Source organism: Macadamia integrifolia, chromosome 5, assembly GCF_013358625.1.
Source record: "Macadamia integrifolia cultivar HAES 741 chromosome 5, SCU_Mint_v3, whole genome shotgun sequence".
Classification (NCBI taxonomy): Eukaryota; Viridiplantae; Streptophyta; class Magnoliopsida; order Proteales; family Proteaceae; genus Macadamia; species Macadamia integrifolia.
Genome location: NC_056561.1, coordinates 13,664,311 through 13,677,238, shown reverse-complemented (window position 1 = coordinate 13,677,238; position 12,928 = coordinate 13,664,311). Strand labels below are relative to the sequence as shown.

Genomic DNA, 12,928 nt, shown 5'->3' with positions numbered 1-12,928 from the left:
AAAGAAAAGGAAACAACAACTAAACAAATGGAAAACTACAAACACTTGCTTTCAAAGTTGAATTGACATTAATGGATTAATAAAAAAATAAAAACGAAGGTTTGATTGATTGCAGAAAAATGGAGATTTCATAGAACATCCCATAGTTGCACTTGAATTGCAGAGTCCTTGGCCTTTCCTCTCCTTCCAATATCAAAGAACAAGATTAACAAATGCATAAAACGAATCCAAAGAGACCTTAATTTTAGAGTCATTAAGTAAACACCAAACCTATATACTTGCCTTCAAGCCTCGATCTGAATAAAGAATCGATAGCACACAGTCGTGGTTTTGTCTCTCTTCGATGTGGAATCTTCAATGAGGGGATGGGTTGTAAGTTGCAGGCTTGGATTCTGGAGATTATTCAGAATGTCTTCGGGGAGGAATCAGAATACAAACCCATGCATGGAACGATAACAAAATCAACAACCTGTCGGCACCAAATTTCCCTTGATTTCTCCCAGCCCTCTGATTGTATTGATTTTTGCTCAGGCGTGCCAGAATCCTTCCTGATTAGATTCAACGTAATCTAACTTCAATCAAACAGCTAGAGTATCGCTCCAGGAACTTAGACAAGATCAAACCCGAAAGACAAGCCAAGGGAGCTGAAAAGAAAAACAATCTATTCCTTGGGACAAGTCTTGAGAAAAAAGAATACAAGAGTACACACAACGTAGAATTGTTGATAGGATTCTTTTGTGCTGTTGTTGATTTATCCTCTTGGCCGAAATTCCCTCCCTTAAATAGGATATCATTTCAGGTAACAGCTCCTTAGGAGCACCGCTGAACAATTGCTCCCACTAAAATATCCTCTACCATCTGTATGATACCTATTCAATGGCCATATTTTTTTCCAGCACATCCCTACACTCTCCACGCACAAACATCATGTAACCATTAGCAATGACTTTTTAACACTTCGCCTACGTCTCTCCCCACGCACAAGTGCTACGTCATCGATTATGAGGGAATTTCAAATTTTACCACCAACACAACCCAACCACATTCTGAAGAGTCTCCAGGATCCAACCCTACAACAACCCTTACCCCTTAGTGTTCACGATTTCGGTTGTGGAAATAAAAGCACACATCAAAGGCAACCTTGGATTTTTGCAACTGTGTCTTCCATCACCTCCCAAATTGGTTTGTATGGCACTTGTAGAAGCTGACGCTGATCAGCATGTGCCTACGTCTAAGGGATTAGTCAGGCCAAATGTCCGGAAAACCTCATGACAAAGTATATTGTGGGATGAAATAAAAGGGGTATTTCTAGCTCATCAGGATGAAGGGAAGCAACAAAAAGTGTTACTTACTACCCGCAATGTGTAAGTAGCAAAACATGCTGGCTCATCAATTGATCCACTTGAACTCAAACCTCTGGGTGATGAGCAGAGTTATATTTTGGGATGAAATAATGTGTGTTCCAAAGTACTGGAAAGCATGAATTGGCAGTTTAATCAAGGTCCACAACAATGCATTCACATATTAGCTCCGAGTTATATTGACTTGCCATACTACTTGCAATCCTGCTTTCTCTATTTTGGTCTTTTCCCAGAAAACCATGAGATCCATTCTAACAAATTGATTCGGTTATGGGTTGCTGAGTGCTTTATACAACAAAGAGGAGATGAAACTTTGGAAGATGTTGCGGAGGAGTAACTTGAACAGTCAATCGGAAGGAGCATGATCCAAGTATCCAAGTAGCAAGTAGGAGATCAGATGGAGGTGTAGAAACATGTCGTATCCATGATCTCTTGCGGGAATTTGCGGTTTCAGAAGCCAAGAAAGATTAGCTTCTTGAGGTCTATGGGAATAACTGTTCCATCACTCTAAACAAAATCCGCCGGCTTGCTATCCATCCCACTAAATCTATCGAGCTCCAATTTATACCATCTTCATTCCTTCTTGTGTTTCAGTGAAGATCTTCAGAAAGATCTATGGAAGGTCTTTATGTGGAATTCAATCTGCTTAGAGTATTAGATTTAGAGGGTGTACCAACTATTCACAATTTACCGAAGGAAATTGGAGAGCTCGTCCTTCTAAAGTACTTGAACTTGTATGGAATCGAACAATTCCACAGAAAAAAAGAAAGAAAGATGCTCCATGGTAGTTTTGTGGTTTAGATTTCAACAAGGTAAAAACGTTTGTTAAGAGAAGCTTACTTCCACGGTCCCATATCATTTTTTCTACCACTAATTTTTTTTGCACATGTTCATGCAATTGACTTTTCCATATAAAAAGATAAAACTTTCGAAAACTATTTGAAAAATTAAACTATGAAAATCTGAAATAATTTAAATTCAATTGTTGAGATTGTTAAAATTAAGGATTTAAAAGGATGGGAGGAACACTTTAACACATGACTAAGCCAATGAGAGGGATGCCCTTTATGATCACAAGGATCATATATGTGGCTTGAAAAGAAGAGACCTTGAGGATGGCAAAGATCACAAGAGGTCAAAAATCACTTATGGGAGAGGGTGTACACAAGAATCTGTACATTAATGCCCTACACTTATTTTTCTCATTATCCACATATATCATCTAACAATAGTTTTTTATTATTATTTTCTCTCTCCTTTTATGATTACGTGGATCTATATGGATAAATCAACCAAAAAAAACGAATCTATATGAATAATATTATTTCATGCATTGCCATTGAGTATGGTGTTAGAGATTCCCTCCCCCCTTACACTAGTGGCATAGGGACATTTTAACAAATTGTCTTATCATGTGGCTCCTACACCTAGATACAAGAACCCAAAGAATTACTACCCCACTCTCACTAAAATCAAAATTTTCATCCATGTTGATGTACTATTTTCTCACAATCATTGAATCATTGACATATTCTTTCCTCTCTTTACAATAACAGTGGTGACCTCCATATATGGCGGAACGGTACCAACCAAAATGCACCCTTTTTTTTCTCAAGATTGATATGGAGTATGAAATGCTAATATACTTGTACGTGTGATTCTTTTACCCTTTTATTTCACTTATATTTATCTATTTTTTTCCACTTATCATGAAAACTCTTATAAAAAAACTTGTTTTGGAACACAGTCCACTTGACAGTGGACACGTAGAGTGTATGGGAATATATTCACATCAAAGTAGAGGAATATATCATCCGGACCATCGATAAGAGGTTTTTTAAAAGCCAAACGCCAGAGTCTAGATTCCAGGCCCAACTTCGTCACACTATCACCTAGGACCTAACCAACCCTCCACTGACACTCGTTTGGAAAGCACCCAACGCTCTTTTTCTATAAATATATTTAGGGTAACTATGCAGACTGAGAAGCTTTTGCCCCACAAAAATGGAATCTTTTAGAGAGATTGAATCCCATGAGAACTTTTTTTTTTTTGTAAGATTAACGTGTGAACTGAAGATCCAGTCTTTCCAAACCTTAAAAATCGGCTATTTTTGTTTTCATAATTAAAGTTTCTTTATATTAGGGATAAGATTGGGAATCTTGTTGACTGATTGATAACAGTACAAATCAGCAAATCCCCAGGAAAATTTGATTCCAATCCAACTGCATAAAGACGACAAGGTTGGGAGATTAAAAAAATGTGTATAATGCAGAGCAAAGGGTAAGATGATGAATAAAGAAAAAAGTTTTTTTTTTCAACAAAGAAGCACTAGGCAGGGTGAATCTAGGGCATGGTTTGAGGAATAGGATCGGATCAATTTATTGATTGGATTGGATCAGTATCGAAAACATATCGCTGACGGATTGATACTGATGGAAGGTAATTAGGATAAAAAATCAAAAATTTAATGATAATTAGGGGTATTTTTGTTCAATATGAATCTATGTAGATTGAATCCAATATCTTAAATCATGATCTAGGGTGAATTAAAAACTAATGCACAGGCACAAACATGGTTTATATAAGTGTAATCCGCCTCTATCAGGGTTTAAAAACCTAGAATCAGGATCTAGGTTAGTTCTGGCTACTGGAAAAGCTAAAATTGGATCAGAAACGATGGAAAACAATTTAAACCCTAATTTCCATACAAATTGGTCTAATCCAGGTCATAATCGACATAAAGAAAATCTAGATTGGTTGATCCGATTTTCCAAACCCTGGCTTCCATAGATTTTGATTCAGTCGGAATCAATTAGAATTGTTTAAGAATCGACTAGAATTGGCCAATGACTAGGAATCAAGAGTGCATTGATCAAAACTGGAATTCTGAACAATTTCAATCCGGTTCAACAAAACGCTAATACATAGGCACATATATTGTTTCTTCAAGGATTTCGATTCTAATTCAGTCAAAATCAATCGAAATTGGTCAAGAATTTAATTAGAATGGACTGGATTCGGCCTAAACAAGTAAAATGAAATACGAATAATTATAATTATGGCCAATTTTGATTCAATCCCGATTCCTCAAATCACGAGCTCAAATATTGGAATTTAAAAAAAAATAAAATCATAATGTGATCTCTACACTTTAACACAATGGGAGATGAAATGATCAATCCACCCTGCGTTGATGTTTCTACTAATGCCCCATTCGTCCTGCATTGATATAGATCACAATGTCGTTTAGAGAACCTTCTCCCTTTATATATAAGGTAAAGTTTTTTGTTAAAGTGTGGTTCAGTGCCATAGACATAAGGAGTGCACAATGACAATCATGTCCCTATGGAGAAATTGAATCTGTTACTTGTACGATCACTTGAATTGTACATGTGAACATCCAATACCTATTCATTTGCTTTCAAATGTATCCCTCTTCACCACTATAATGATAAAAAATGAGAAAGATATAAATGTTCAAATATTCGATCAAGTGATCTTACATGCAACAAATCCAATCTCTCCTGTGGACCCCACCATGCCCCCACCACGCCCCCACCACGCAGGGATAAGACGCTTGCCCATTTGATATTTAGGAAACATACCAAGTAACACCTACTCACTCACCATGAAACAAAACTAACACGTGTTCGGTGTTTGTTCTTCCCTCCTAACCTCTCCATCTCATGAGTATTAAGTAGTAGTCAAGTAGCCAACAACTAGTTCATCATTGTTGTTGATGTTGTTGTTTGGTTGTACTATGGCTAATGCCTCATGAACATCAACTGGATTCTATCTATTTCTCTCTGTTTATTAGATGGGATTGATTCTTACTTGTTCTACTCACCCAACCCCGCCTACAACTTGATATTTGTTTTCTTCTTCAACTACTTCCCACTTCTCACCACCACCAAACAACAACCCCAATATAACCCCCACCGTTGCATTTTTCAATATTTTCAATTCCCAATAAACAAACGCTCCTTTCGCTGGCTTTCCTTTTCATCTATTTTTCAGGTTTCAGCTTTCTATGCACACAGGCAATTAACCAATACTATTTTCTCCAAAACTAAATATTTTCTTTTCCGTTAAAAGTATAAAATTAGAAAAATAAAATAAAATTCCACCCTTCACCCATGGAACCAATTCTTGTAATGAAAAATAAAAGATAAAGAAAGGTAAGCGTGACCCATTAACTCATCACATGGCTCCTGGGAGACCTGAGACCTTAGACCTTAGACCTTAGACCTTAGACCTCCTTAGACCTAAGAATCTTTTAGTCGATTATAATTTTGTTCCCTATTATGCAAATTACTTCACTGTCCATGGTCTTGTATTAGGCCTATAACCTATTATCTGTACTTGTACGAGTCTATAGCTCTATACTTGTGCGAGTCTCTATGTAGTGTTTGGTAATGATCCTGGAACATTTTCTCTTGTTCGTCTGTTCTATGAAAATAAAAATCACATAAAAACTGTTTTGTACCTGGATTCTTTTTTCTTTGGGAATGAACTGGCCTTTGGGAATAGATGAGAACCAAAATCAAATCTATTTTTGTATTTTCACAACACATTCGAAAGACCAAAATGAGAAAAGCAAGATCTCGATCTCTCTCGTCAAGATATACTAAAATTTGTTTGGTACAATTTTTTTTTCTTTAGGAATGAACTAGGCTTTGGAAATTATTTGTAAAAATAAAAATGAAATATATTTTTGTATTATCAGAATACATTTGAAGGAACGAAAAAAAAAAAGAAGAGCAAGATCTCGATCTCACTCATCTCTCTCTACACACCTCTTATCTTTGCAATTCTCACCCCACACCCTCTCTCAATCCCACATTCGTCCTTCCCTTCTCTAAGAATCGATAGTAATCAAAGTCGAAATTGATATTCTACAATTCCAGCAAAGCTTGCCACTATCATCTTTCTTCTTAATTGAATAATAGAAACCTTCAATTTTAAAGAGCTCCTAATGGCCAAGGGGTATTAAGGTTTCAAGATTTGTGAACGTCATCAAATATGGAAGGGATAGTGAATGAGAGAGAGAGAGAGAGAGAGAGAGGTGTTTTTTTAACATTAAAATGCATTTTCTATCTTGCAAAAGTACTCCTCAAGTACAGAAACTTAAAAAATATTTCTAACTCAAAAACACTTCGCATAGAAATGAAACATTATCATACAAAGCCCCAGACTCCGCTCGGTTTATATGTCCGGTCTAAAATGGTGTCCTTTATCGTTCGGCCTGCCCCTACCCCTCGTCCTGATCAAATCTTAGCCATCCATCGCTTTGACTTTTCAACGGCAAAAACCACGTGGTAATAATACGGTCGAGTTCTAGTCTGGTCGACCTTTTGGGGCTTGTAGACCCCACAACCCTCCATTGCGGGTGGACGATAACGTGGTCCGTAAACAAGGTTGCTACGTCGGCGAGTCCTAAGGGGTTTTTTTTTTCCTGGCGATGACGAAGAGTGTTACGAACTTACGATACGACTTATGTTCCCTGAGGATTTTTTGGTCATTATAGAAATTGTAAAGGACTTAATTGAGACATTGCAAAAACTTTGCGTTTCTCTGCCGCTCACCTCGGCTTTTTAACTTTCTTCTCGCTTTCGACTTTTCCATTGCTGAAAGCTCGGTCTCCTTCTCTGCTCCTACGATATAAATATAAGATACGATACGAAACAGAGAAGAGAGGAAGATCTGCTTTCTTCTCTTTGTTCTAAGCTGTCCTCTCTTTCCGTTTTCTCTTGCCCATCGTTTCGATTTCCTCTTCGTCGACCGTCGACGTTGCTCTGCTTCTGTCGACATTCGAACAATCGTTGTGATCGTTTTCGTTTTTTATCGAGATTCACGCCGAAAAGATCGGGAAGAACACGTCGCAGTTTCAGATTTCAGTTGGTTGGCTCTAAGATTTCTGCTTCGGGAATTCGTCGAGATTACATCCTCTGTTTTTTTTTTTGGTTCTGTTACCTCTTTGAGTCTCAATCTGAAGATCGGCCTAGTTTTTTTTTTGGATCTGGTGGATCATAGATCGGTGAAGTCAGTTCCTGATCACTCCGTAGCGATCACGGAATTGTAAGTTTTTTGTACGGAAATTTTATATCAATTCAAATAGTTTGTTGGTAGAGTATCCGTCATGATCTGCTCAGTGAAGCATTCACCGGCTGCCCTTGGTGTTCCCGATCTCTTACGGCTTCGGCCGAAGGCATCAGGACTGCGTCCGCAATCCTGTTCGCTTCCCTCTCTATCAGTGCCAAAATGCTCCAATTCCGCCCTCTCTGCTCGGAAACCGCTGTATATTTCATCCATCGAAGCTTTTGGATCTTCGGAGAGTGCAAAGGCTAGGAAGCCTATTGTGGAATGCAAAGCCTATGAAGCAGATCGATCACAACCGATCGAACTACCTGATCAGCAACAAGCAAAAGCGGCCGCAGCTCAGAAGCTGAAAATTGGTATCTATTTTGCAACTTGGTGGGCTTTGAACGTTGTATTCAACATATACAACAAGAAGGTGCTTAACGCGTACCCCTTCCCATGGCTCACCTCCACACTCTCTCTCGCTGCGGGATCGCTGATTATGCTTATCTCCTGGGCTCTTCGGATTGCTGAAGCCCCCAAAACTGACTTGGAATTCTGGAAAACTCTTTTCCCGGTAGGTTTAAGGGCTTTAGATTCTTTTATTTGTTTTTTTATTTTTTTTTGGGGAGTTAGATTCTTTTGATTTGCTTTCTCTTTGGGAGTTTGGTCTTATTGTTCTCTCGTTGGTTTTGGTTTGTGTTGTGTAGGTTGCGGTGGCACATACCATCGGACATGTTGCTGCTACTGTGAGCATGTCGAAGGTTGCGGTTTCGTTCACTCACATCATCAAGAGTGGTGAACCTGCGTTCAGCGTCTTAGTTTCTAGATTTCTTCTGGGTGAAACTTTTCCAGCTTCGGTATATCTGTCACTTGTCCCAATTATTGGCGGCTGTGCTCTTGCCGCTGTGACGGAGCTTAACTTCAATATGATTGGTAAGAAGATTATATTTTTGCTCAGAATCGAGTCTCCTCCCCCTAATTTACATCTTCTGCATTTTTTGATTTCTTTTCTCTTCTATTGTTGTTAGTTTCCTGAATTTTAAATTTTGGTCATTAGGGTTTATGGGGGCTATGATATCAAATCTGGCGTTTGTGTTCCGGAACATATTCTCAAAGAGAGGGATGAAGGGAAAGTCTGTCAGTGGCATGAATTACTATGCTTGTCTGTCCATAATGTCTCTGCTGATTCTCACTCCCTTCGCAATTGCTGTGGAGGGTCCACAATTATGGGTAGCTGGCTGGGAGAAAGCGATCTCTCAGATTGGACCCAATTTAATATGGTAATCGCTACACATACCTACCCGTCATTTGCTTGTATTGTATGTCGGTGCTACTGCTTTGTCTATGCATTCATGTCCGTTTGATATGATTAACAGTTGATCAACCTTCCTCTTGATGCATATTCTTATTTATATTAAACTATTCTAGATCTTAAGCAAGGGGTGATAAAATGTTTGAGCTGCCAGGGAAATTACCCATGGCCTAAGGCTTGAGGGTGGTCACTTTGCACAAAAAATTCTGAAGGTTATGACCGATTCTAAACTTGCCCCTCCCTGGACCCCATATAGGCGGGACCAGCACTGAGTAATGACCCTTACTCTAGATCTTGAGAAAAATCATCAGTTTCAAATCTTCCAAGGTAGTAGCAGCTAAGATTTTCTAAATTCTAAAATTTAAAATAGGAGTTGTAGTAGTAGTACTTATAGAAGTGGTGGTTGTAAGAGAAGGCATATTTTACCTAGTGAATGATTTTTGGACCTTGGGTTTTGGGGGTACGGTAGAGAATCCTAGTCTCACAAAACTGAGTCATGATGTTAAACATAGAGTATGCATATGATGAGGGGTCTTACCTATGACGGTTCTTTCTAGAGTTCCTTCTAGAGTTCCAACACAACTAATTTGGAGATTATGATAATTTATCCATTGTCATTGTTCATGTGTTCCTTATGTCAAAAGTAATCTAAGGTAGGATTAATGGGATTTCTAGTCTTTTTCAGAATACTCTAGATTTTTGTACCATGCATTAAGGAGCACTAGTATGAATAAGATTTGCATCCAATGCTTGAAGTTTTGGTGGAAATATCTAAATGTTGCCACGATTTCTAGTTAATTCACTGAAGTTTCTAGTTACCCTGTGAAGATATGCATCTCCAGTTGCACATTTTATTATGCTGTGGTGTTAGAAATGTCAATTCATTAATCAGTCTTATTTTGGCCAATTGTGAAGAATTGAGGAAGCAATGCTGGTGTCTTTTTTAATGAAGCATGATATATTCCATCCTTTGGTCTCATTTTCATTCCTTGTTCTTATCTGTTGGTTTAAACCTTTGAACTTTCTTTTCTCCTTTGGCATCTTACTAAAGAAATATGATTTTTTTTTTGGGTGGGTGTGTGGCTCTGAATTATTCATGATAGGTGGGTGGCAGCACAAAGTGTGTTTTATCACTTGTACAATCAGGTTTCATATATGTCCTTGGATGAGATCTCACCCTTGACGTTTAGCATTGGAAACACCATGAAGAGGATTTCCGTCATTGTCTCCTCCATCATCATCTTCCGCACACCTGTCCAACCCGTCAACGCCCTTGGAGCTGCCATCGCAGTCCTTGGAACCTTCCTCTATTCCCAGGTGAGTTAACGTTTTCTTTTTGAATTGATTATGACTGTTGAAAATTTTGTTAATAATTTTATTGTTTCTAGTGGACTAGAATGCCAGTGGCAAAAAATAGAAGGACTAAAATACCCCTTCCATCTTTTTCAAAGTGAAATGTCTCACCAGATATGTGGTCAAAATGATGTTTTCTTGTATGCCTTTGATGGCATTCCTTGGTATAAAACATAACTGCAATGCGTTATCTCCTAGCGACTCCTGCTCCATTGGAGATGGGGGAACATTACAGAAAGAACACTGGTTTTATCGATGCACATATTTCTTTTTAGTTCGTGGTCCATTTTCAAGTTATGCAGATATAAGTCTACTACATCGCATTGTTGTAAAGTAGCCGTCATTTTAACATCACATTCAATTAGGTTTGGATCCTCCCCAGACCCCACAGTGGTGGGGGCCTTGTGCACTAGGTACACTCTTTATTGGCTTTAGGTTTGGATCCCAATTAAATTGTGGACAAGAATTAACCAAAAATCATTGTACAGAGTTCTAACATATAGGATGAGCTTAAGCTTATGCTCATTTCATTTCATTCCATTCTCATTTCCATTGGAATACTATGTGCGTTAGAGCTTTACTTTGCTACTTCCCCCACCCCCCATCTTCTAATGTAGATGGTAATGATATGGTGAGTTCATGAGATGCATGAAGCTGCATGAAGACATGATATATATTGCTTCTTGTTGATACTAATTAGTATGTTATTTTGTACTTGTGCAGGCGAAACAGTAAGAAACAGGAGTAGAGAGCTTAGCTTTTTCCTTGTATCAGCGTGAAGGAAAAAGAATGGTTGGTGAGATTGACTAGAGCTGTTGATAAAACTCAATTTTATGGCCCAAGAATATTGGGATTTTGGTGCTACGGAGTTTCTTCTTGTCAATAGGAATAAGAAAGATTATTAGTAATAGTATTACTATACAGCTGGATAGATTAGGAGTTTTGGTGATTCATTTACATTAAAATTATCTGTATCTGTTTTCAGTTTTGGGGGTTGATAATAATGTCTTTGGGAACATATAACCCATTGGTATGTTGTTGATAGGTTCCTTTGTTTCCTCTTATCTAAACCAGTATAATTGGTAATTGGCAGGATTTTGAGTTCTTACCTCATCTACTTCAGATCTATGGCTTCTCTAATTTTCAAAAGACCAGATCCCTCCATATCTTCTGTTACTTCCGGACCTGTACGTCACAAGTACTCCTATGTTTATCTTCTCTAAATGGAAAACCTTAGTCCCTGGGTTGTTTCAAGCCTCAAGCCTCTGGACTGTCTTTACTCTTACTAGAGCAGTTGAGTCCGTAGCCTTGATTTCCCTTCTGCAATGCGATGATGTGAGACTTTCTAACTGCAGAGCATATGGAGAATGTTATGGACTTGAGCATTACATTAAGCAAGGAAAACAAACAACACTTATTCGAAATGCACTTGATTCATTTATTATGATCTGTAACATGTCCATATGGAATCTAACGAATTTATGATGTATGTTCTTAGAAGCTTGGGAAGAAATCTACCATGTTTATTGACGTGGTAATTGATTCAATTGGTTGGTGTTGGATATCCTATTGATGCGGAACTGTGTTATCTGGAAAAAGCATGCTGAGGGTTTGTGGCTGTGATAACAAGAATCTAATTCACTTCAGGTGGCAACTTGAATGTACAAAGAGGATTTTACCACTTGACCTTGGCATTCATTTCCTATTTAACTTACCCTCGGAAAATCTTGGCATCTGCAAAGATGACAAATTCACACACCTATGTGACAAAAGTCGATCCTTTGATTTTCTGGTGCCCGCTCTTCAAGCAGAGTTGGGCACTGGTTACACTAAATATTCAGCCTTAAGAAGCAAGGTTTTAAATTTTGAAATTGGTGACCGAAGTAGTCGGTGTCGATTCGGTTCTGAATCGGTTCTGAATTGGTTTGAAAATCGATGATCATTGATTCTGATCTGAATTGGGTTGTTCCTGATCTGATTCTCATTTTTTAAACCCTGTTCATGAGGTTCCTAAAATTTGGGCAGTATACGTTGTCCAGACTTCAACCTTGTTTAGAACCACTGTTTCAAAAAATCGAAATCGGATCTGTCAAATCTGCCGATTCACCCCAGTTTTAGGGTTTTTGAGACCAGATTGTTGGTTTTCAGATCTAGTGGGCTTATTTTAGGGATTTTGAGACCGATTCCAATTTTTTTTTTGGGTACAAGACCGATTCCAAGTTTAAAAGCCTTGTTTAGAACCACATGCAACGTAACTTTAGCAATGATCATGTAATATATGGTTTGTGGTGCTAGTAGAACAAGTCGGCTTATTTGTACCCAAAAAAAAAAAAGGAACAAGTCGGCTTATCAGTTTTCACCAATGATATGATCCAACAAATCAAAGTTGTCCAGTAAATCCCTACTGGTAACTGATATAAATTGACCCGCAAGCTGCCAAAATGGTTGAACCTAACTGTTCCAGAAGAGTTTTCATTGGATTAGAATCACTCAAAATCTGGAATCTTCTCCTTAAATGACATAAAGGAGAAAGCTGATTGGATGCAAGCATGCAGGAATGTTTCAACAGTGATCACATCCTATAGTTGGATCCGATTTGTATACAAATACAGTAATCACTGCCTTACAATGAAATGTAGTCTCCACTGTGATCAGAATAGAAGCATTATCAGTCATAATCAGCATTCCTGAAAGCAGGTATATGCAACAGCTAAGCACAGATTATACTCGTGCAAAACCGAAAAATGTGAGAACAATCCCAGGTATTTTAATATATATATAATGGTTACAGGATATTATGATAATAATAAAAAAAAAAAA

The 12,928-nt window shown here is 38.0% G+C and overlaps 1 protein-coding gene across 1 annotated transcript; it reads left to right on the top strand.

The window, feature by feature from the left end:
• The first annotated feature begins 6,976 nt into the window (after nt 1-6,976).
• Nucleotides 6,977-11,230, top strand: LOC122079614 (glucose-6-phosphate/phosphate translocator 1, chloroplastic-like). Its single transcript, XM_042646232.1, has 5 exons — nt 6,977-8,017; nt 8,151-8,376; nt 8,501-8,723; nt 9,859-10,072; nt 10,832-11,230. The coding sequence occupies exons 1-5, from the start codon at nt 7,502-7,504 to the stop codon at nt 10,841-10,843; spliced, it is 1,191 nt and encodes a 396-aa protein (XP_042502166.1). The 5' UTR covers nt 6,977-7,501; the 3' UTR covers nt 10,844-11,230.
• The last annotated feature ends 1,698 nt before the right edge of the window (nt 11,231-12,928 follow it).